Source organism: Vanellus vanellus, assembly GCF_965231255.1.
Source record: "Vanellus vanellus genome assembly, chromosome: 1".
Taxonomy (NCBI): domain Eukaryota; kingdom Metazoa; phylum Chordata; class Aves; order Charadriiformes; family Charadriidae; genus Vanellus; species Vanellus vanellus.
Window position 1 is genome coordinate 11,536,037 of NC_138905.1, and position 24,663 is coordinate 11,560,699.

Consider the following 24,663-nt stretch of genomic DNA (forward strand, 5'->3'; position numbering starts at 1 on the left):
TGGGCTTTTTAACTTACTAATATGGATGTAGCCAGAAAGGGATAGTTTGAACTTTGTTGCAATCCAGGAAATTACTGAAAAACTATGGTAGAACTGAGTGCAAGGTTTAGTTGCTTGAGTCTTAACGGAAGGACCTCCTCTGAAGAGTGATTTGGAAAGATTTGTCTTCAGATCCTTTCTTTTACTTTGTTTCAACCAGAAGTTTTGAGCATTCTCTCCATAAAGAGAAAGAAAGGAAAGAAAATTTGAATTTAAAAAAGCATTGCTCTGGTTTGTATTGAAGTTTAAAAAAACCCAACTTTTGTTACACAGGGTCTTTTGGTGCTTTTGGAAATATTAGGGAAAGTTTCAAATTTTATGATTTGATGTTTCCTCACAAGTTTAGGTTAGTATTAATTTTTCCACTTCACGTTTCTGAAAGATTTGCCACACTATATTTGATGCAAAGGACATGATTCTGAAGTGTGTTCTGCCTAGGCAACTGGTGTTGACCTCAAGGAAATTGTGTGTTTACTTGTCAGGCTAGCTCACAGATTTTGCAGAAAAACGCAGCTGGATTATTTCTTGTATTGTCTTCCGTTACACAGACAAAATGTAATCTTAACATATATTTCTGTAAATTTTAGTTCAGAATTTAGAAAAAATAGATTGTGGTTCAAAATAGGATGCGAAGTCAGCTATGCTATCATCTTCTCGAAGGTTATGATATCAAATAAATTGTAGCTAAATGTTCATGTGATGGTTTTCAGTAGATGATTTATGTTAGCTAAGGAGGTACTCTGTTATTTTGTGAGCCTTTAGAAAATAGAGTCAATTTAAATGAATGCTTATGTCAGTATCTGCTGTTATCGGAGAATGCAATGATGTTAGAAGCACTCTTCTTCAGCTCCCGTGTTCAAATTCTCTTTGAATCACCATCCGTTTGCTTTGGAGAATGCAGTTAAGGAGCGGGACTTATCTGTTATGTGGAAAAAATACTTTTAGAAAAAAACTTTTAGTTGACTTCTTAGTGGAGATTGCTAAGAGTTAGTGTCACACCAGCAGCGTAAATTGTATTTTACCTGTTGTTTTGAAATAAATCTCGATGCATACATTCAGATAATTCTCTGTTTATGAAGACTGTCCAAGGTATGGGTTGATCAACAGGGACAGATTTGATAGGGCATAAACTATTATTGGATGTTTGTTGAAAGACTGAGAGTTTGGGCAAAGACATAGTAGTGTTGCTCAGTACCTTGATTTATATTTGCTATTTTACCTAAGCTACTCCTAATACAAACTGAAATGAGTACACTGGATGCAGATTTTGCAAGTCTCAGGGAATGTATTTCAAGGATGGATTTTCAGATGGAATTCTAAGGGGTGGGTTACTCTGGATGGACACAAAAAGTTCATGATCGAACATGTGCTAACCATGGCTTCAGGCTCAAAAAATACTGGCAAATTTAACCTATCCATACCTAAGTAATAAAAATTAAATTACAAATTTGACATATACCAGTCTCAAAAATTTTGTTTTCTCATTTCTGGAAATTCCAAAGACCCTTATCCCTTTGGATCACAAAGGACCTGTCAGGTGGTCTAGCCTGAAATCATAGACAATACTGGTATAGAATTTGAGGTTCTTCTGGTGTGCAATAATATGCAATGGGGGTTTTTTGTGGCTGATAAACATACACTGATAAATGTCCTGTGGGATATGTTCCATTTAAGTGTTCTAGTAACTGATATGCCAACTCAGGTTATGGTCACTTAGGAAAGGGTTTATTTAGTAAAATCAGAAATAGGCAGCTACTCTAAGCTAATAGCTTCTTTTATATTCATGGATAGAGATACCACAGTTCTTCCCATTTGTCTTAGATGAATGCTTTTTCAGGAAGAATCCTGGAGCTGCCTATATCTGTCTTTATTTTCTAGACAGAAAAATGGTTAACGCTCTCCTAATGCTGTTGGCATACAGTGAGAGAGCAAATGGCAAAACATTATTTCATTTCATGTAAGTTTTCATGTTTTTATTTGTGTTTGTTGAGCTGTCAAGTGGTTTTGAAAGGCTTATTTTGTTTCTCAGTGAGGAAAAGGTGCCTACCCTTGTTTAAAACTATGGTAAAGCTTATAATAAACGCTTGCAAAAGGTTATTAATCTTATAATTTTCTTTACAAAAACTTGAATATTTCCACCTTATTTTATTTTCAGAAAATACGATACTTTCATGTTATTTTTCTAATTTGCATTTTTAGGTAAAGCTCTCTTGAGTCAGTGAATAATTTTTCAGATGTGTAGCTGAGCTTTAGATCAACACAGTAGTATTGTATACAACATTAATTAACTAATATTTTTTTTAATAAGTACTTTCTTGTAAAAAAAATGTTATTTCATATTCTAAAGTACTTCAGTTGAAATTCTCCTTCCACTTAAGTCAGTAGTTAGTTTTAGTCAGTAACTGTTTCTTCAACACTATGTGATCTATTAAGGTGTTTATCTATATATGGTTTTATTGTATTATATTGTATGCTCATATATATAAGAGAATGTAAGTATTTCAAAAACAGATTACACAATTGCAGATTTTTTTTATTGATACCATATGTTGATATTTATACGGTGAAAAGTTTGTGCTATTGATTCATTATACTGTTGCATTTAAAATACTTCAGATAAATGTATTTTATATTTTTTTTTCCTTTTTTAGCATCCCCATGGGTAGATAAAAGTCGAACTCCAAACAAAATAGATCTGTATGATGTTCGCAGAAGACCATGGTAAGCTTTCTTTAAAAGACTGATGTATATATGACTCTTACTTTCTAGATAAGTCTTTAAAGACATTTTTTTTTCTAATTATTTATATCTAATGGTCCTTACTTTTATATACAACTATTTTATTTTTATAAAATACATTAATTCTTCTAAAATTTTTTTTTTCAAATCGCACTCTTTGCTATGCAATATGCACTATAGTGCATTGTATTTTTGCATTACATGGACCTTTTTATAGGAGGTTAACTATCATAAAGGAATAAAGCAATTAAAAACTTTGGTTTTGTACAAAAATCAGATGTAATTCAGATTATTAGACTGAGCTATTCTTCCAGACTTTTGCAAGTGTTTACAAATATGTCTCAGTGATTTAGACCAGCAAAAAAAATCACTAGATTGGTAAGAGACAGAGAACAGTAGGATTGTTTCTCATGATTTTTTTTTTTTTTTGTAAGCTTCTCAAGGAGTAATGCATATTGATACTCGGATTCATACCAGTTGAATATATTCTTTCAAAGGACAAAATATTTTTCCTTAAACTGGGCTGATGTAATAATTCATCTATCATCAAGGTCTTTTGCTCTGAAATAGCATTTTTTATTTTTTTTTAATTAGGTATCGACATCTGAAAATAGGAAATTTTGATTGGTGTATCCTACTTTCAGGCTTTCCCAATGCAGTTTGGACTTGACTTTTGGTTAACTTAGGAGACACAGCAAAAGAGAAAATTATAGCGCTTGGTTTTGTACTAGCTACAGCAGGAGGGTTTTGTTGGTTCAGCTGGATTTAGCTTAGCGATCGCAGAGTCTCTTCCATCACATGCAACAAACCTGTTTTCAAATTTGTGTCATTCATACCCTTCATTTGTTTCAGGTATATCCAAGGAGCTGCATCTCCCAAAGACATGCTTATTTTAGTTGATGCGTAAGTGTTCAATGTCTGGATATTGACATTAGAGGGATAAAAGTACTTAGGTATATTGAACAAATCTGTACGCTGGAGAAGGGAGAGGATTAAGAAGTCCTTATATGGTAGGATCGAAAGTCTTGGTATGAACAAAATACCTACACAGGAAAAAAAAGTTCCAAAAAGCGCAAACCAAACCTGAAAGCTGTTTAAGGTGGGCACAAGGAAGTGTTTTTTAATCACTTTAATATTCTGCTTTCAGCTTCTTAGTTACTGAAGTAATCAGCTGAAAATTTCTCATGCACATGCCAAGATTTGTTGTAAAACACAAACATTACAGTAGATTTAATCATGATTTCGTGAGCCTGAAAAAGAGAATGTATGCAGACTTCAGATGTTTTACCATATATATTTAAAAATTGCCAAGTTTGGTTACTATAAAACGTTAATAGAAAGTGAGTAAAGAAATTAATAAAAAACCTCTTTGCCTTGGCAAGTTTTTATTTATTTAGCTAATGTTGAGGGACTGAAGGAAACATTGAACCTGATGTGTAAAACAGATTACTATATGCTGGAAAAATTCTCTGTAAGAGAATTTGCATTTAATGCTTTCATATCAGCAGTGAGTTTTATCAACATTTGTTATTTCTTCACTTCAGCTTGGGTTTTGCCTTGAATCAAACAAGCTGTCATTTGGATATCTGAAAATCTGAAGCTGTAAATCTGTGTGTAGAAGTATAAAATTTTTACATAACGCATTGGTTGAAGGTGGAAAACTCTCTCAGGTTTCTTGAAATTAAAATGACGAAGTGATGTACCATTATGACTTCCTCTCAGTCACAGGACTGGAGCTTTGAGTGCCAGTTTTGGACTTAATTTTTTATTATGATAATGTAATAACACTAATGATGTGTTGGAGAATTCATGAAAATTATTGGCAATCGTAGTGGGAAAGTTGATGAGAGTGCTGACTGGTGCTCTGTATTTTCTTTGTACATTTTAAATAAAATTTGTTAAATTCAATATTTCTATCACCTTGTTAGGAGTGGGAGTGTCAGTGGATTGACACTGAAGCTGATCCGCACCTCAGTCATTGAGATGTTAGAGACCTTGTCTGACGACGACTTTGTGAACGTAGTTTCAGTGAGTATCTGTTTTTTCCAGAAAATTTGCATTGTCCACAAAAATATAAGCAAACTATTTTTAATGTCAGATACAAGATACTTGAATGTTAAGCTGCTGAGAGACTTAAAATATATTGCGAAATACATTTGGCTTATTATTTTCTTGTCAAGTATGATGAAAGTCCCAGGTTTGTCGCTCTCTATACATTTGGGTGAAGGGCAAAAGTCATTTAAACAAACCTGTGTGCAGCCAAATTCTCCTTTCCAATATATTGTTCTGGTCTGTGTAACACATCTTCTATTTGACTTGTATATGCAAACTCTATCGAAATAACTGGTAGTTTCCAGGCTTTAAATTGTGGTATGAGATAAAATGATATAGAGGAGGTAGGGGGAAGTTCCTTTTTCCACACAACAGGTATTTGGGTTGCTCATGTTAGTTGATGCACGATGACAAAAGATGTAGAGCCATACCTGTGACCTGCTGAAGAGGTGCCGCTGAGAAGTTCTACAGTTAGCTACTTGATGGGTAGCAAAGCAATTTTCCCCATAATAATTAATATAATAAAGGGGAGAAGCTATGAAGGAACTTAAAATGCACATAATTTGTGCATACAGAGACAGCATTAGTGATGTGCAGGTCAGAGGATTGTTAGGAGGAGGGTAGGATTGTAAGAAGTTTCAAATGAAGCTGACTCTGGCTTTTTCGGGCTGGCTTTTCAGCAGCTGACGTCTTTCAGAACATGATCTGAAACTTTAGTACTACCTGTGCTTACCGTACTTCAAACTTGACTACCAGGCTTAAAACTTCTGTTTCTACCTAATAGTTTTTAAATAGTTCTTTAAAATAGTTTTGGGGTTTTTTAATGGCATTTTCACCTTTCTAATACTTGCCTGGAATTTAAAGTGCAAATTCCTGGTATTCAAGAAATCTGAAGGCAAAATAAAATAGATTTGGGGAGGGAGAAGATGATATGGGCAACTTTCAGTTTTCAGGCTGATACCTTGGATGTCATGCTCTAGCCTCGGGCCAGGCTTTTTTGGTTTTTATTTAGATGTTGAACTGTAGAGATTTGATTCTAAGGATTTAGGATGGGAACATTGACATACTTTTAATGACAAGAGACAGCCTGTGTGGTGAGTAACCGGAATAATTTTGAAGACAATTTTCAACTTTTACAGATGTGTTGTAGCCAGCCTGCAGGGGAGAAAGACCTGAAATATCACTATCAGAAATCTCTTTGAATACTGCTTATTGCTTCATCGTTTGCTGTCAGTCTAGCTAGACCTTTCTACAAGCAGTAGAGAGAAGCTTTTATTTGCAATGGCATTTCCTTTGTTAAAGTTTTTAATAGTGGATTAGACCATTTTCTTTAATCTAAATTGCAGTAAAAAAAAGGAAACTAATGTTTTTATTATTATTAAAGGAAATAGGCTTTTCTGTAATGACATTAGAAAGCTGAAATCTTGTTGTTAGGTTCACCGGTATTACAAAGAAAAAGGACTGTAATCCTGAACTGCTGGAAATGGATTGCTGTGCTCAGTGGAGCTGTGCCAACTTTTGCCGTTGGAAAATCAGGACCCCCACTACCTCCTGATTTACACAGTTTTCCAAACTCTTTCTTTCACTTGCTCCCAGTTGAGCAGAAATAGTGTATCTTAATGTTAAGCCTTCCTTAGGCTCTGGGTATTTTATTAGCTAAGGTTCAGTGTTATCCCAGCGAGGCCCCAATGTTGGGATTTGTGTCAAAAAAGGACTAGAAATCTTTGACTGTTTTCTACAATACATTTTCCCAGTGGTTTGTAACTTACAATATGTAAGGACCTTTCTTCTTTGAATGAATTTTAGAGGCGCACATCAGGTATTTGACGGCAGAACCTAAGAGGACTTTTTGGTCATGCTGCATTCCTCCTCAGAGGAAGACAACACTCACAGAAATATACATAATAGAACATGGCATCTCTACATCTTTTATAAAATGCACTTTATAAAAATGTTTACGGTGTTGTACACTTATAAGTCCACATTAGATCCTTTCAGTATTGCAATTACCTTTGTATAACTTATGTTTTCATGTGTTCAGATGACTTAGGTATTGGAATTTTGGGAGACATTGTGTTCTGACATTTTATTTCTCTAACAGAAAGGGAATCATACGCTAAAGACAGGAAATAAATAGTTGTACTACTGCAAGACATTCTTTAAGCATAAGATGTGAACACAGAAGTTTGGTCTTTTTTATGTTGCCCCCCCCCTTTTTTTTTAGTTTGCACAGTTTTTCTACAGTCCAACCAAAACCTCAAACCAAAATTAAGCACCAGAGATGACTCCACTTAAGAAGGTGCTATATTATCACACTCAGTATTATTTGTTCTTCAGGTTATTCACAAAAGTATATACACAGGCCTAACTTTTATAAAGCATTTATCCACTGCAAAGTTGGCATTAGTTGCTGTACTGTTTTCATGTATGTTTCTTTATTTTTAAGTTTTATTTAGATTTCTTGACACTTAAAGTAAAACATATTACATTAGAACAACCATTATTCCGATCATTTGGATAAATCTTTGAAAATTACATACATGACTTTCATTCAGGAGGATTTCATAGAGGTCTGAGATCTCATCTTTATTCGAATATTAAATTCTTTATTTTACTACTTAGTTTTTCCCCACGTATTCTTCCTTGCATACATTTGGTGAAAAGCTTCATGTTTTAATAGGTTTATGTAGTGTGTTAAAAGGCAGATGGTTCATTAATTCTTGTGTGATTTTAAAATATCTCATTTTTCTTTTTTTCTAAATTATATGGGGATCATCTAGAGATATGGTCATACACAAAAGATCATCTGGTAAAAAGTGGTGTTCTCCAGGGAACAGTATTGGGGCCAGTTCTCTTTGATATCTCTGTCAATGATCTGGACAAGGGGATTGAGAGCACTCTCAGTAAGTTTGCAGAGGACACCAAGCTGATCTGCTTGAGGGTAGGAAGGCTCTACAGAGGGATCTGGACAGGCTGGATCGATGGGCCGAGGCCAATGGTACGAGGTTCAACAAGGCCAAGTGCCGGGTCCTGCACTTGGGTCACAACAACCCCATGCAGTGCTACAGGTTTGGGGAAGAGTGGCTGGAAAGCTGCCCGGCAGAAAAGGATCTGGGGGTGTTGGTGGACAGCCAGCTGAATATAAGCCGACAGTGTGCCCAGGTGGCCAAGGAGGCCAACAGCATCCTGGCCTGCATCAGGAATAGCGTGGCCAGCAGGACTAGGGAAGTGATTGTCTGCCTGTACTCGGCACTGGTGAGTCCGCACCTCGAATACTGTGTTCAATTTTGGGCCCCTCACTACAAGAGACACATAGAGGTGCTGGAGAGTGTCCAGAGAAGACCAACAAAGCTGGTGAGGGGTCTGGAGGACAAGTCTTATGAGGAGCAGCTGAGGGAAGTGGGGTTGTTTAGCCTGGAGGAAAGGAGGCTGAGGGGAGACCTTATCACTCTCTACAACTGCCTGAAAGGAGGTTGTAGCGAGGTGGGGGGAAGTAACAAGTGATAGGACAAGTGGACACCAGGTTGCACCAGGGTAGATTTAGATTGGATATTAGGACATATATCTTCATTGAAAAGGTTGTTAAGCACTGACCAGAGAAGTGGTTGAGTCACCATCTGTGGAGGTATTTAAAGGACATGTAGAAGTGGTGCTTGGGGACATGGTTTAGTGGTAGTCTTAGGCTTACGGTTGGACTCGACAATCTTAAAGGTCTTTTCCAACCTAAATGATTCTATGGTTCTATGATCATTATTTTTCACAGAATGTTTCATAGCAAAGAATCCATGTCTAAATCAAGTCCAAATCCAGTGCTTTCTTAAGAAATCCAAGCCCCAAAATATTAACTTAAACATTTTGTTCTAGGTGAAAGAAATGTAGATTTATCCAATATGTTTCATGTTACTGCTTAAGGACATTTTCTCTTCAAGCATCCTGGTATAAGACATAATGGGTAATTAAAAAGTCCAAAACAGTAGGTGAAAATTTTCAGTTAATACAATATTAGCCAATGGATATATGAACACTAGCGATAACTGGAAGTTATCTACAATTTTTCTTCCCCCCTGGATCTTTTGGCCAAGAAAGCAACAGCTGTTTTATGGCTGGTTAGCTTTAATAACCATAGAGTGTTTAGTAATGAGGTTTTGAGTTAACTAGAGAGCTGTTTTACCGCTAACCTCTGCCAAGATGTTGTCCCACAGAACCCATATGGATGATGATTCATGCCCACAACTGAGAGACACGGATTTAAGCTCATGCCAATCACTTCCAGAAAGTGACAGGATGATTTAATGAGCCATGCTTGGTATATGGAGAAATCCTAGGGAACCAAAAGCTTAAAAGTAGATGTGTTAAAATACATTAGTTCTACCGATTTAATATAATTCTTGCATTTATTTCCAGTGAAAAAAGGTTGAATGAACTATTAAGTCACGTAAAGATTGCCAGGGGTTAATATGTCATGATTTCCTCTGGGATTTGCATTTTTCTTATCTGAAGTGCTGTGCTTTGTTGCAGAAAGAAAACCTGCTGTTTGAGGGAGCTTAAGTGTATGAGTAACACAGCTGTTTTCCCACTAATCCGGTTATATGCTTTGATAGCAGTAAGTGGTAGATGATAGGGGCAGCAATTCCATCCCAGCACGTTGTGATTTAGTGACTTGGTTTCAAACGCTGACGCAGAGAGTGTAATTTGTTTACGATTGTGGGTAGGCTGCAGTTTGCAGGAGAAATGTATTTCAACTTCAAATCCGTGGAGATGTGGAAAACCACACAAAGGAAAAACCTACCTGATAGCAACAGGCATGTTAAAGGTCAGGAGCTGTAGGGCTGTTTAAAATCACTTTGTACAAGTCCAAACTAGTATTTACTGCTTAGGATCTGGAAATTAAGTGTTATGAGCATACTAGGGATAACAGAATCATGTTCTGGGAAAACTGAAAGCTCATCTCCTGCTTTTGTACAGTTTTGCACATGGACTAAAATCAGAGAAAAGGAGATTTCTGGATGAACTGATTTCAAAGAAAAAATGATGCATCCAGCCTATGAAATTATTGTTGAGGATAAAAGCAATCTGTGGAAGATATACCCCTTTTTCCACCGACTTTTAATAGCAGCTTATCATGTAATTCCCACAGTTCAGTGGTTGCCAAGGTGGTTATTTTGCCCCCCTTACTCCCAAGTTGATACAAGCTTTATGCCTTCCTAATTAAAATATTTATTATATGATAATGGGGGGGGGTGTTCATAAAGAGCTTTTCAGTTTATCAAAGGACTCTCTTCTCTTTCTGCTTCCTGTTCCTTCCTGCATTATGCAGCTCAGATTGCACCTGTATTCTCTTAGATACAGGGAAACATTCCTTCTTTCTGGGAAATACTTTCTTAAGCTTCTTTAAAAACTTAACAAACATGACACGGGTGGAAACCTTAGCCTGAAGTCCTATTGAAGGGAGGAAGGATACTAGATTTTGCAACCAGGTTACCTGTCGTGCTTGTGTTTTCTTCATTAGGAATTTTAGATTTGTATGAGTGTACTTCAGTTCAACTGGCAAAAGCTTCCAGAACTTTCTTTAAAATTCAATTTCCTTTATTACTTCCATTTAAAATAGTTTTAGTGAACTTTAACTTAAATTACATTCTCGAATAGACTAAGACATATTTTCTTCCTGTGTTTTTGAGATTTTACCCAGAGAAGCTCAGTGGTAATTAGTTTTTCTACATAATATCAGTATTTAAGGAAGGCATAAAATGTGATAATGACAGCGGTGTGAGATACTGGCACAGAAGTAGTTGCATGGGTGGATCTAGAGGAGGAGATGAACAGGACTCCTGTATGAAGGGGTTTGCCAGCAGACTTGCTGATGTAATTTCGGTCCTTACTTTCCCATTTTCCATAATGGACAATATCAAGGAGAAAATATAAAGATGCCTGCCATGTTTTTCATTATTTAACAAATTAAAAAAAGATAGAATATCAAGATCCCACTGTAGGTCTGCATAAATATCTCTTTTACTGATTTAATCCTGGAGCACTTTAGGTAACGAATCACAGTAGCTCCAATTAAGTATACAGTCTCCTCAACATCACAGCTGTGTGAGGAAGTAAACAAATGTATATTATTCCTTTTTTATATAGTAAATGAAAAGCACTATATAGGCAGGTTTAGAGCTGAGTGTTGAGCTTCATGATTCTTTTAACCACAGTCCATCTAATTGTATCATGACCTTGCAGTTTTTCTTGTGGCTCATTTTCCAGACAAGGGGGAACAATGATAGCTACACAGAAACACATCTTCATGGGAATGTTTCTTAATGGAAAATCATTAACATTCCTTAATGGAAGGTCATTATCTTGCATCTCCCCTATTCAGGGGCCCAGTGAATTAGTGTACGTGTTTCACACAGGTATGTTTGGTAAGGGCTGTAGGTGCTGGGCTGAAGCGAAGTTTAAATTTAATGTTCAAATTCTGTGTTACTAATAATTCCAGATAGAGCTAGGCTATATATCTATGGAAAGATACGTATGGGTAATATGTCTGGAGGTCCTGTTTATCAAACTTAATGGTAATGAATATTTTGCAAATAGTAATGAAATCAATTTAGGGACCTAGGGAAAAATTGAGAACTGTGGGAATCCAGGAATTGTTAAGAAGTTAGAAAGACTTTTCTCTTTCAATGCATTAATGAGAGTAGGAATAGAAGCAAGAAATGCAGTAGTATTAACGACAGCATGAAATTTTTGTTTGCCCACAGAATTACAGTTTAATTTTCCTTCCCCTCTAAAAAGAAAGTCGAGATAGGGGTCAATGATGCTATGTTAGAGCATTTCAGGTGGGGTTGGACTTGGGAGGAAGATTAGGGTAGGAGGATGTTATATTACTTGGCTCTTTTGAAATGAGGTTATTTGATTTCAATGGAACTGTGATCCTCAGGAAAGCAAGTTACACAATTTGTATCAAGAAAAAGTGAAGGACCATTAGAAAGTCAAACTTCTTGCAGTCTTCATCAGACATGATGAACTAGAAATTCTTGCGCAGCTTCAGTGACATGGCTAAACAGTGTGTGGATGGATGGTTCAGTTTCTCTGATGGAAGGCAGAAGAAGAGTATTTGAACTCAGATTTTGAACCTATGTCTCTCCTTTGTTGTGGCTAAATACTGTTACATAAATGTGGATTACACCACTAATTCAACACAAACTGCATTGGCTTAGATTTTACAAAAAAAGGTTGTAGGTGTCTTCTCTGAGGACCGAAAGTGGTTTATGATTGCTTAGTTCTTGAAAGCATCTTCTCACAGTCCCGAGTTTGTCACCTGAGAAGCTGGATTTCAAACATGCTCTCAAACTCACAGAATTTGATTTTTTTGTCTGTTCAGGAGTTCATAAATAAATTGGCTGATAACTGATTTGATCACAGCTGAGAAGTGCTGTTGCTGGGGAAAACTCTTGCATCTGTAAACTCTTACAACTGTCAGATGAGAGCACTGCAAGAATGACTAGTGGAAGCCAAATAAATTTGAATGGCGCATAAATAGTTAATATGCCTCAACAAATTACAAAGAAAGATTCTTGTTGTCTTCATATCAATATTTAATGCTTTCCTGGAAGATGCACTTTAAGCAAACATCTACTGCTAAATGTAATTGTTAAGGTTGATTACAGAAGTAACCAAGGGAATTTTAAGGCATGTAATTTTATGATATGTGGGTGGTAAAACAGTATGCAAGAGGTTGGATTAGATTATCTCATTGCCCCTTTTAGTCTTAAAACAAGAATACATAAAGGTTTTGGTTGATTGGTTGGTTGGGTTTTTTTTTGTTGTTTTGTCCTGCTGACTTAAATGTTTATCCCAAGTAGTTGTTCATCATCCACTGTAGTTACTAATGGACTGGAAAGTACTTCATCATCCTCGTGTAATAGAAATATTTTAGTCTTCATCTTTGTAAATAAGACGTATTTAACAAGTACTTTTTTCTCTTCTGTGTGTACTTAACAGTTTAGCCATATCTATCTAGCAACACATATATTCAGTAGCTGGGCTGTCTTTTATCCCTAATATATGTGAAAAGTCATTGTTATCTTCACTTTAACCAGTCCTACAGTATTTTTCTGTCACATAAGACAGAAGAGCAAATACTTGTATAAAACAGAAATATGCCCAGGGAGGCTGTGGAGTCCCCTTCTCTGGAGGTTTTCAAGACCCGCCTGGATGCAGTCCTGAGTAATGTGCTCTGGGCAATCCTGCTTTAGCAGGGGGGGTGGGCTGGATGGTCTCTAGAGGTCCCTTCCAACTCTGAAACTCCCTGATTCCGTGATATACAGAATAGTCCATGATAAAGAGGTGAAAATGAAGTGTTACTTTGCTGTCCCGGTGATTATTCTCCCTATGGTACTTCCTTACATTTATTTTTTTTTAGCATCTGGGTTAAAATATTATGCCAGTATATAAACTCAATATAACACAAAACCCATGGTGATGTTAGTGTAGGGTCAAACCTTCCTTCTCTGGGAATTGCAGATAACACCAGGGACCTTCTCCAAAAGCCAGTTGCCGGGTACGGCTCAGAACTGTGCTCAAGCTAGAAAGCCTTTGTAAAAGTACAGCCAGCCAGATCCCACGCAGCAGCTACTCACATCTGTATTCAAAGGCCATCTAGCCATACCCGATATATTGCTAGGGAATTTCGAAAGAAAGCGCATATTTCAACAAGTTTTTCCTGATTTCACATTTGAACTAAGCCTTACAGAGCTTCACGTAAACTTAAGAAACCTTTAGAAGATGAAGTTATTTTTCTTTTAGTGTTACAAAATAATAACCAAGCCAGCTGAATTTAGGGACTTGCTTGTTTATACATATATTATTTTACCCGTTTGGTTAAAGCATATCATGCCAGATTCAACACCCCAAGAGAGGTGAGGCAGCTGCAGCTCCATGCCAAAGATCCAACCAGTAGTGAGGCTGAAAATGTATTCCCAGGGGACACATGCACACAGAGCGCATGGATACCACATAAGATATATTAATGTATATATATACATACAAGGCCAGCCACACAGGTAACACAGAAAAACAGAGCATTCGTGTGAACACAGGCAGCACCAACAACCTCAGCCTGCTCCCCTCTGGGCTCAGCAGGATGGAAGTCTGCTGCTGAGAATACACACACACACACACACACACACACACACACCTATATGTATATATATACGTGTGTACTGTGTGGATCCCTCCAGCAGCTGGGCTCAGACACTTCATGTGCACAGCAGCTGTCCCTGGATCCCGGTCTGCCCAGTTGCTGCCACCTAGACATACAAGCCCCCGAGGCTGCAGCCCCATCCAGTTGCTGGTAGAGCCAATCTCATGCACACACACAGAGCCGGCAGGCACTCCCCTAGTCCCAGTAGCTGACCCTCCCCCATCATCTCCCCCTTAGAGACACACACATATGGATTTCACCCCTAGAGACGTCCCAGACCAGCACCTGGAGTGCATGCCAGGTGCTGATACCATGGTCATATGGGTCCCTCACCATTGACCCATGGTCCCTCACCAGTTGCTGACACTAAAGTCCACTCACTCCAGTCTCTCCAGCTGCTGCACCATGGACACATGGAACCTGTGACCCCTGGTCTGACTCCAGTTGCTGCACTCACACACCCTTGCATAGATACACGCTCAGAACAGAGAGTCCCTCACCCAGGAAAAGAGGTAGTGATGGAGTATAATAAGAAGGCAGGACAGACTGCGCTGATGAGGTGAAAGATGTGGCCAGAAAAACATACGTGATCAGTAAACCATTTACACAGGACCAATATTTTTTCCCCTTATCCTTCTATTTCCCCCATTTGTTCATCCTCAAATCACCTAAACCCATCCCTTTCCTCACCTGGGTTCTTCCCATAAATATTCCACAGTAGGTCCTGTGAAATCCTGAAATCCTCTTCCCCTGCATCCCAAAATATCTCTCATAAAACCTCCCTGAGTCCAGTTGCCTAGGCCTTAGTTGTGATAAATGAAAAACACCTCCAGAAGACAAGCCATCCTGATCATCCTGGCCCGGAGGTGCTTGTCTGCCTCCACTGGCTGCAGGGAGAGCTTGGCCCACACTCTTGGACTGGGATCCCAATTCAAAGACTACTGAAGTGAGATGAGCTAAATCATACTACCTCTGCTCAGCTGAGAATGCAAAAAGGAGTCAGTGAGAAAAATGCCCCCAGGCACTTTTGGGGTTTTCACACCTTTTTTTTTGTCTTCTTTTGTGTTACTGTTTGTGTTAACATATCAGCTAAGTTGTTACTGTTGTGTTATTAACCTCAACTTTAGTTTTCGGTGGAAGGAAAATGTTCTAAAGGTATGTAAGAGAGGAAAAAGAAAGAGTTGGAAAAGGAATAGGGCAAATCTTAAAACAAGATCTGTTTCATTTTAAACCTGTCATAAAGTATTAATTCTAGGGAACAGAGTATTTGAGTGCATGAAGAGCCAAAGGGAATGGAAATTAGAAGCTGAATGTCTACATCAGGATGTCAGGAGCAGGGATGTTGCTGGAAACTGTGCATTTATTACTATCCAGTATAACTGACGATTCCAGATGACTAGAAGAGTCACCTCCATTCCCACTTTGAGGGATTGCTTTGGGCATCAATACAGATTTTTATTGTCACCTCTCATAGTTCTCAAATGTCAGGAAGTCAGACTTCTAACAGCATATGGCACGGGCTTCTGCGAACAAATTCCAGGATAAATTCCAGCTTTCTAGTACATTAGTAGTATTTAAAATGGGTAGTTTAGTCGTATATAAAACGAGGTGTTAGCTCTACCTCGTGGTTCCACTGGTTAATAAGTCTGTTGGCTATTTCCAGTTTCTTAATTTTCATTAAAGCCCAAGTCTTACTCAAGAGAGCCCTGCTACATGTCAGACCTAGCACTGATCCTGCGAGTTTTTATGGAATGTCAGATGCTGGACCAAAAGTGCATTTCTGATTCAGTGTTCCAACCAGGAGACAATTATTAGGGGGAGTTGTGACAGTATAATTAAAAACGTGTGGTGAGTGTGTCTCGAACAATGAACTCATTCCTTACCAGTTCTGAAGGGGTTGGGCTGGGCTGGCTTTAATGAGTCTGCTGGGGAAATGACTCACCATGTTAATGAAAAAAGAAAATGCCGCCTGTCTGTAAGGTTTGGGTTGGGCTGGGGACTATTTGTTCTATGGTCTCCCTTTTTTTTTAATATACTTTCTATAAAAGTCATCTGTTTGGTAGATGAAAATTGTAAGACACGTGGCAAGATGTTAGTTTGGTGTGAACTTAAATGATCTCTTAACCTAGGCAAAACATGAATGAAATACTCATTGACTTCTCAAGTCTCACACTTTTCAAGACATCCTTTTCGCTCCTGTCTCACGCTTCCCTGCCTCAGCAGCAGCATCTCACACGTCGGCAGTGTGCTACCACAGCCTCCTCACTGCTCACCAACCACCAGGCACCATGCCAGGCACGGTGCTCTGCCCTGCAAGGGTGACAGGCACATTTAAGTCAAACCCTGAGGCTATGGAGGTGACATTGTAGCCCCCTGCCATCCCCCAGTTCTGTGGTCTGCCGCTAAAGTGTATGTCTGTCTTGTAATTTGGTGACCCAACATTCATCTTGCTTTTGATGCCCTGAGTAGCAACCTCACATATAGAATCATAGACTCATAGAATGATTAGAGTTGGAAGGGACCTTAAAGACCATCTAGTTCCAACCCCCCTGCCATGGGCAGGGACACCTTCCACCAGACCAGGTTGCTCAAAGCCCCATCCAGCCTGGCCTTGAACACCTCTAGGGATGGGGCAGCCACAGCTTCTCTGGGCAACCTGTTCCAATGGGCAGTGAATTTATAGATAATGGTTTAATACTCAAGCCTTTATCTCTGGTGACCAGTGATAGGACACGAGGAAATGGCATGAAGCTGTGTCAGGGAGAGTTCAGACAGGATGTTAGGACCACCAAGAGGGTGGTCGGTCACTGGAACAGGCTCCCCAGGGAAGTAGTCACAGCACCAAGCTGGTCAGAGTTCAAGGAGGGTCTGGATGATGCTCTTAGTCATATAGTTCAATTTTAGGCAGTCCTGCGAGGAGCAGGCAGTTGGACTTGATGATCCTTACAGGTCCCTTTCAACTTGAGATATACTATGATTCATCTTTTTGGCCAAGGGTGTTTCGTGTTCTAAACAACTTGAATTTGATTGAATGTAGATTTCCCCAGTCAAGTGGAAACAAAACAACAAAAAAAAAAGGCTACAAAATAATTTTCTAGAAAGTCTCTTCTTGTTACATTTGTCTCCTGGAGCGTGTCCGGGTCGCCGTGCCATACGGCGCAGCCTGCAAGACTGCAGCACTACAGGAGTGCAGTCGTGCAGACCAGCCAGCTTTCTCTGGGAGATGTTGACCTTTACAGTACCAAAATTTTCAGTAGAAGTCCGAAAGACGCTATTTGAAGTAAATAATGCGTGCTCACTTAGCCACAGCATCATGAAATGACCATAAATGAGTTCATCTTGCTAAGCTAACTCATCTTGCAGGCTGCGCTGAGGTTCTTTGTCATAACTGAGATCCGCAGCACAGCATCATCCTTTATGGCCTGAACATTAACCCTTTTGCACACAGTGGGAGCGTTGCATTGATTTATGTGCAGATAATCATATTGGTTAGAAAAGCTAACAGAGCTAACTGAGAGAGGATTTGGGCCCTGTATTTGGTGTTTTTCCGAACATTTACCTGATATTATGCTACAATATTTTTTTCAGCAGATATTTCGTGATTTAGCAATTTTATTGTTATTGAACTCCGCTACCTCTGGTCTATAATAAACATATATATATTTCACAACGAAAAGAAATTTAATACATTTTAAATTTCAGGAAATGCCAATAGTGTAAATACAATTTAAGAAGTGCAAACATGTACAATTTACTTTTGTAAATACAATTTACAAAGGTGCAATGCAATTTTAGAAATGCAGACATGGTCCTTCTGAGTACTAGAATAAGGTTTTTAGATTTTCTCTACAGTCTATACCTGAAGACTATCTGTATGTAAGCCATAGGCTAGGAGAAAACAGTTATTCCATAGCAAGATATGAATGCTGAACTTTAACACCACGCATTATTTTTTGGCGTGTCACATTACAAACCTTTATTACTTGAACTGCCTCAAATTTTCTGTGTACTGAGATCTACATGAGAATAAAGCTTTGAAAATTACTGTCTTCCTATTCTCTAAATGGGTTCTGATAAATATTTATAATATCTTCCCACTGCCAAAATATAGGTTGTAACTGGCCTTATTCGAGATTCAGTTATTCTTGGGATTAACCCTAAAATCCTATTACCAAGCCTAAAGCAGCAAGAAAAAAAAAAAAAAAAAAAAAGAAAAGAAAAGAAAGCAGCAAAGCTGGATTTAGCTACAAGACGAAAGCCTGATGAAATCAGATCTATTTCACTATTGCTCATTTAATATGTATAGATACAACTGGGTCACCAAGCTGATTTAGCCATGAGGTAGAAGCAGCATAGCAACAAACCTTGGCAGATTGAAAGTCAGCAGCGGTAGTATCTGATTAGGTCTTCAGCAAGCTGACTCTATTTTTCTCAATTTTCACTATTCCCAGAGTGATGTTTCTGATTTATTCAGCTATCATGGTCTCGGTATTTTAAATGTATACATTTTGTCTCTGTAGCAAGTTTAAGTATAGGAATTACTGCTTTGTTCATCTGATTTTCTATAAACAATAAACATTTCTGAATGTTTAAAAATACAAAATTTACACACAGTTTAAGGCACTTAAGGTCTCATTTAATGTCAGAAGTTTCAGAGGGATAGTTTTTAGGCTTTTTATAGTGTTTTGCTGTTGTTGTTGTTTAGAAGTGTAATTTCAGGAGATTTTGATTAAACGTGTAATGTTGAATCAATAGATGTTAGTAAACTAACTGGGATGAGTGAAGGACAGGGAGGCAGCAGGTAAGGATGGTTGGGAAAATCTGCGGTTTTACTTAGATTTGGTATTAAAATATTCAATAAGAATGTTACGACTTTTACAGATTTTGGAGATGCAGAAAGACATTTCGATAGGAGGTTGGTTAAGAAATGTTAACTTTTACAGCTTTTCCATTATGAGTATTGTAAACACAGCTTGTAAAACTGTTAGAAATGGAGATGCTTGCTTTGGTAATACGGATCCTTTGTATGGAAATATCGATTTTCATCCTCCTGGAGCTGGGATCTCTTATGTTCAACACGTGGAAATTTTTCTTTCAGGAGGAAGTTTGGCTTTTAATACTCCTGCTTCTTCACTCATTTGGCACACAGAAGTACTTATTTTTTTAAGTTGTAATGAGAAATTTATGCCGTTCACAGAAGGCAACAACCTCTACCAGAAGTGTAAAAATCCCCATTTCAGGATAACATTTGTAGGAGCAGTTCAACCTTTTTTGTTTTAGTGCCACCTAATGACAAAAACCTGGAAAAGGTTTTAAAAGTTTCATTGATGTATTGGTTTTGATTTGTTTATCTTGTTGCATTTTCCCTTAATGAGATGGTTTACAAAAGAAACTTTGTGTTTTTCAGATTAAATTGCAGAGCTAGCACTTCTTTCCTCAAATTCTTTTCCTGAGGTTTTACCTAAACTTATTGCTCTTCTTTTTGAGAATTGTGGCTTTCCTCAGAGGATTAGTGCTTTGTCTAGATAGCGTCTGATAAATGTTGATTGAAGTTTGCTTTCTTGATCTTGTAATAAAAAATAAATTAAGCACATACATATACATAAACATATTTTTAATAAATATATATACACACATATATGAAGCCATCAGATAAAGCAGGAAAAAACTTATTGAGTGTCAGAAACAGCAATAAGCACTTTGTGATTAAGATAAATTAATGCCTCGAGATATTACTCTCTGATTCTTTTGTGACGTTTCTTCTTATGCTGCTGTTTTCAATGCCTGCTCGCTTTATGAGCATTACCCATATTGGGAATTCTAAGACAGTGCAATGAAGGTGATGTTTTTGGGTTTCTTTTCATAAAAGAAGCAGAATCAATTGAAGTGTTTTATTTGGATTTAAATAACCTCCTCCGCTAGCCAAAAGAATGATTGACATTGGATTTCAGATTTATACCCCTTATACCTCTCAGGAGATGGAGGCACATTTAGGTGTATAGAGAGGGATGGATGGATATACAGAAGAGAATTTGAAACAGTCATCCATTTATACATTGTCTGTAAAAGCAAAGATTTTTCTCTTGCTGTGCTGTAGTCTCCAGAATGAATTGCATTACTGCGTGTGGATTTTGAAGTCATAAACTGTGTATGAGAATTCATCCTTTAAGTATTTGTGCCCCATTTGACCTTGTGGTTTAAATAGCATATAGCAAAATTACTAATATCAAGTTAAAGGTCAAATTTGAGGACTTGGAGTTGGTTGCACAAAGGAAAGGGAAAAAGCATATTCTGGTGCTCTAGTAGAGGGGAACTGAGATTAAAGTTTCTGGCCATGTCTTTGCCTCGGATTTACTTTTTGTTCTTCCCTGTTGCTTCACTTTTCTCACCAGTAAAATGGGAACAGTTCTGAGCTATTTCACAAGAAATCTGAGACACTCAGTAACGTTTGAAAATGTCTGCGAACCTAAAGTGTGGATGTCCCTGGGAGTTATATGCTATGTGTTACTTGCAAGATCTTGTCAACTGGGGAGAGTTCGGCTGGTATCTGCAAAAGACAGATTTGTCAAAAAAATTCCCAATAGACAAGCCAGTTTGTATCTGGTTAGCAGGTAATATATTGAACTGAATGCACTCTTAGGAAAAGAAAAAAAATTGTACATGTTTTTCTTCTCATCTTTTTTGTTTGCTGTTTTTTTTCCGAGGCTGCTTGATAGCTTTGATCTTTCTATTTATCTGTCTCAAATGTTTTTCCGTCCCTGTATATCCCACTTCTGAATGCTGATCCTTTCTTTTCATTTTGCAGTCTTTTTCCAGGAGGTTTTTTTTTTTTTTTTCCCACCATTATTTTGTCTAATACTGTCCTCTTAATGAAAACACCTGTCTGTAGGGTCTCTTGTAATTCATTTTTTGATCTGCCATCATATCCACAGAGTGCTTAGAGTGGGAACAGACATAGGAAATAAATCAATGTCTCTGTTTCAGTTCCCTTGAATCCTTTAAAATCCTGGTGTTGGGCTAGGAGTTTTAATAATTTAAAATGAAGACGCTCTTAGTGAGAGCAGGTTGAGACTCTGGAAAATAAGAGGGTTTTAGCAATGCAAAAATAACTATTCTGGAATCAGAAGAGGGTTTCAGAATGGCAATCCGTTGTCTTCTCCGTCACTATAACTCTTGGGGCATTATGGACTGCAGAGGAGGAGGAGCCACTGCTCAATGGAACTACCCAAGGCAGGGGAAAGGTCTGTAGCATTTAAATATTCACTGCATTTCTGTATCATTTTCCTCTGGTTTCGCAAGTTGATACTTCTCTGAACAGGAGGATAAAGACAAAGTCCTTGTGTTGTGTTTTAACCCCAAACAGCAACCAGGACCATGCAGCCGCTCACTTCCTCCCCACCTCCACCACAGTGGGATAGGGGAGAAGAATTGGAAAAAAAGAAACTTCATGGGTTGAGATAAAGGCAGTTTCACAGAACAGTAATGGAAGAGAAGATAATAATAACAATAATGGTAAAAGAACATAGAGAATGAGTGATGAAATGCAATCGCTCACCACCCAATGATTGATCGCCCAGACCTTCCAGAGCAGCGATGGCGGATTCCTGCCCCCATGGCAGCTCCCATTTATACACTGAGCACGTTGTCTATGGTCTGGAATACTCCTTTGGCCCCATCTGGTCCTGTCTATGCTCCCTCTCAGCTTCGATGGGAAGCTGAAAAACTCCTTGACTTAATATGAACATTACCTAGCAACAAATAAAACAATATGCATTATCAACATTATTCTCGTACTGAATCCAAAACACAGCAGCTACTAGGAAAATCAACTCTATCCCAGCTGAAACCCAGACACCCTGTAAAACTGTCAGATTAGTATTTCTGTTTCTGACCTTCTCCAGAATGACAACATTCAAGCAGCATTAAACTCAAAAGCCTTTATTCAGAGTTTCATGCTAAGTTGAATTGATTAACTTATCTTTCAAGTTATTCAGTTGCCCCATATATGGCCAGAGATTATACTGATGGTTTGAGGTCAGCTGATGAAGGTCTCTAATACTCTTAGTGTCCCAGTAACAGACTCGGGTATTTCTGTCCAAACCCATGAACAGGGGGTCTTCATTTCCTCAGACATGAGGATTGTTCTGGGAGATCCCAAAGGCAGAGGCTGCAAAAGGATATGAATATAGGATATAAATACATTGGGTAGTGAGAGATAGTCTAGTGAAAAATACATCTAGATCCTACACCTTGCTTTATAATTACAAGACTAATTTAATTATGTTAATACTTCATGATATTTTAAAATAAAAAGTTAAGGTTAACCTGTTTTCCATGATTTTCAAGTGTTTAGCTGCAAACCTCTCTTTGCTTAGATGAGGAATAAGCTGTTTACATAGTTGAAAAAGTAGAAGCTGTCACTGATGGTGGCATACTGTTTAGGGTGGCTTTAGATTTTAACAATTGAATGGTTTGCCTCTAAATGTCATCTGTTGTTTTGTAAGTGACTCACCAAGCCCATGGCACTGTAGACAAATTCCATTTATTTTCTTTTTATCACAATAGCATTTTTGTGATGTATGTTTATCTTTACTGCTATAATTAGGGGGAAATGCCAGTCTGATAAATACCCAACTGACATGTTTCGTATTAATACATTGAGAGTATTTTATTCAATAAAGTATGGATTGTAATTACTTTAATTTTGCACCTTTGATAGGATTTGATTTTGTAAGAACGTGGACTTTCTGAAGTGGCAACTCTTTTTTGAACTCTTTTATGGTTTTTTTTTCTTCCAGTTATATGCTAAGTGATTGAGTATATTATTAACTGGTTTTCAGGAAATTGTCCAAACTTAAGTGAGCATTATTATGATACTTAGGAGACAGGTAATGTTACCAGTAGTCAATAAGGCTTATTGCAGGTATTTTGGCTTTTGGTACCTTAATGTGTGAAAAAAATATAATAGTACTATTGCTATTATATTTCTGATGAGTCTAACTGAAAGCTGGCTCCGTTTGGCTGGTTCAAAGTTACGAATGGTCCTGGTGTTTGTCACACGGTCAACTGGTTAAAGAGCAAAATTATTTTAGTGTTACGAAAAACCAGTTTTAAGGGTGATCTAAAGGCTTTTACCCTTGAAATCCTTTAGTTACTTCAGTATGTTAAATTAATTAAATGTAGCCCTGAATTTTGTTCCCCCTTTGGACATTTTTATCAGTCACTTTTCAACCTTCAGACTTGCCTTCACCTCCTAACAAACAGCTAAATGTTCATTCTGGAGGATTGTTGTTCTACCTGCTGATTCCTTTATCTGGTGAAAAACTCTTCTCATCTGCTTTGTTTACTAACGTTAATGTTAACATTGACTGATTTATTTGAAAACAGCTGGCTCATATTTTCTTAATTAAATTACAACATTTACAGACTTTGGTTGATGTAACTCTCCATTCTACAAATGTGTTGTTTCTCTCCTTCATTTTATATCAGCATTTGTCAATCTATAGATGCAGATAGTTTGACCTTGACCTTTGTTCAGTGTACATCATGTGTAGGTATCGTACACTACAGTGTACTTGTCAACTGCTTTAACGGTTTGAGCCAGTATTCCTGACATTTTTTAAAGTGTCACTTTTGTATCCGTAATTACCGATCCATATACTAGATACCTGACCTTCACAGAAATAATTATCCTGATACATTTGCAGGACCGCTAGCAAGCAATTTAGATTCGCAGTTTAACGTTAGTGGCACTTCAGGAAGAAATTTTCACTCGTCTCTAAATTTTCACTTGAACACCTAAACCGCTCTTTGCTATAGCCAAAGACAAGAAAATGCATTGACCATAAGATTGAATATATGGTTACTTTCATATTAGTTCAATAAATAATTTGCCTATAATGTCACTCATGAAGCAGAACAGTGTTTTCACTCTACTTTTTCAGATGGAATTGGCTTTTGTAAAGCAGGGCTACCTACCAGCTAGTGTTTTTCTTCTACTTTCCAAGTACAAGATCTGTATTCTCATCCCATCTCACAATCAGAAACAATTTTCAGACTTTGTCTTTTTAAAATTACTTTACATCAGTAACTTTCCCATCACGGCTACAAAATTAGGTCAAGGCAAGCTGAAATAAGTCCACAGCACAATACTGTTTTCACTCCCACATGGTTAATGTCCCTAATAATCATCGGGTGATTTATTAGTTACTTCTGTAAGAAACTTCTGTAAGAACCACCATTTAGTGTGTCAGTGTTTTGCATCAAAGTAAATTGATTACAGTTGTGTGATCATCTCATGGTTTTGCTTAAGCAGCGGAACATGCTGTTTAAGGACAACGAATAAAACTCAGCACGTGATACTGAGGGGAAATGGAAAAATGAGTAACCATGATTTGTTTGAGTCTGGGGAAAGAACTTTTATAAAAGATAATGGCATTAAAAGCACACAATGGAAATGTTAAAGTTCAGCTGGGAGTCTTACATTTTAATCACAGCAGAGGGTTGGTCCTACCAAAATTATTCTTTTCTAGGAAATATGTCATGCATTAAAGGAATATTCAAGCTGAAAATTTGGTTATATGTAATCCACTTCTTTGTGTTCATTTATTTTAAAGGTAAAGCTTGCATTGTGACAC

The 24,663-nt window shown here is 37.6% G+C and overlaps 1 protein-coding gene across 5 annotated transcripts in view; it reads left to right on the top strand.

The window, feature by feature from the left end:
• Positions 1 to 24,663, top strand: part of CACNA2D1 (calcium voltage-gated channel auxiliary subunit alpha2delta 1) — a 437,732-nt gene that overhangs the window by 322,988 nt on the left and 90,081 nt on the right. For all 5 annotated transcript variants that reach the window (XM_082498408.1, XM_082498409.1, XM_082498410.1 and 2 more), the window contains exons 8-10: positions 2,691 to 2,760; positions 3,631 to 3,681; positions 4,707 to 4,806. In XM_082498408.1, the coding sequence (XP_082354534.1) occupies positions 2,691 to 2,760; positions 3,631 to 3,681; positions 4,707 to 4,806 (221 nt within the window). The remainder of the gene's footprint in view (positions 1 to 2,690; positions 2,761 to 3,630; positions 3,682 to 4,706; positions 4,807 to 24,663) is intronic.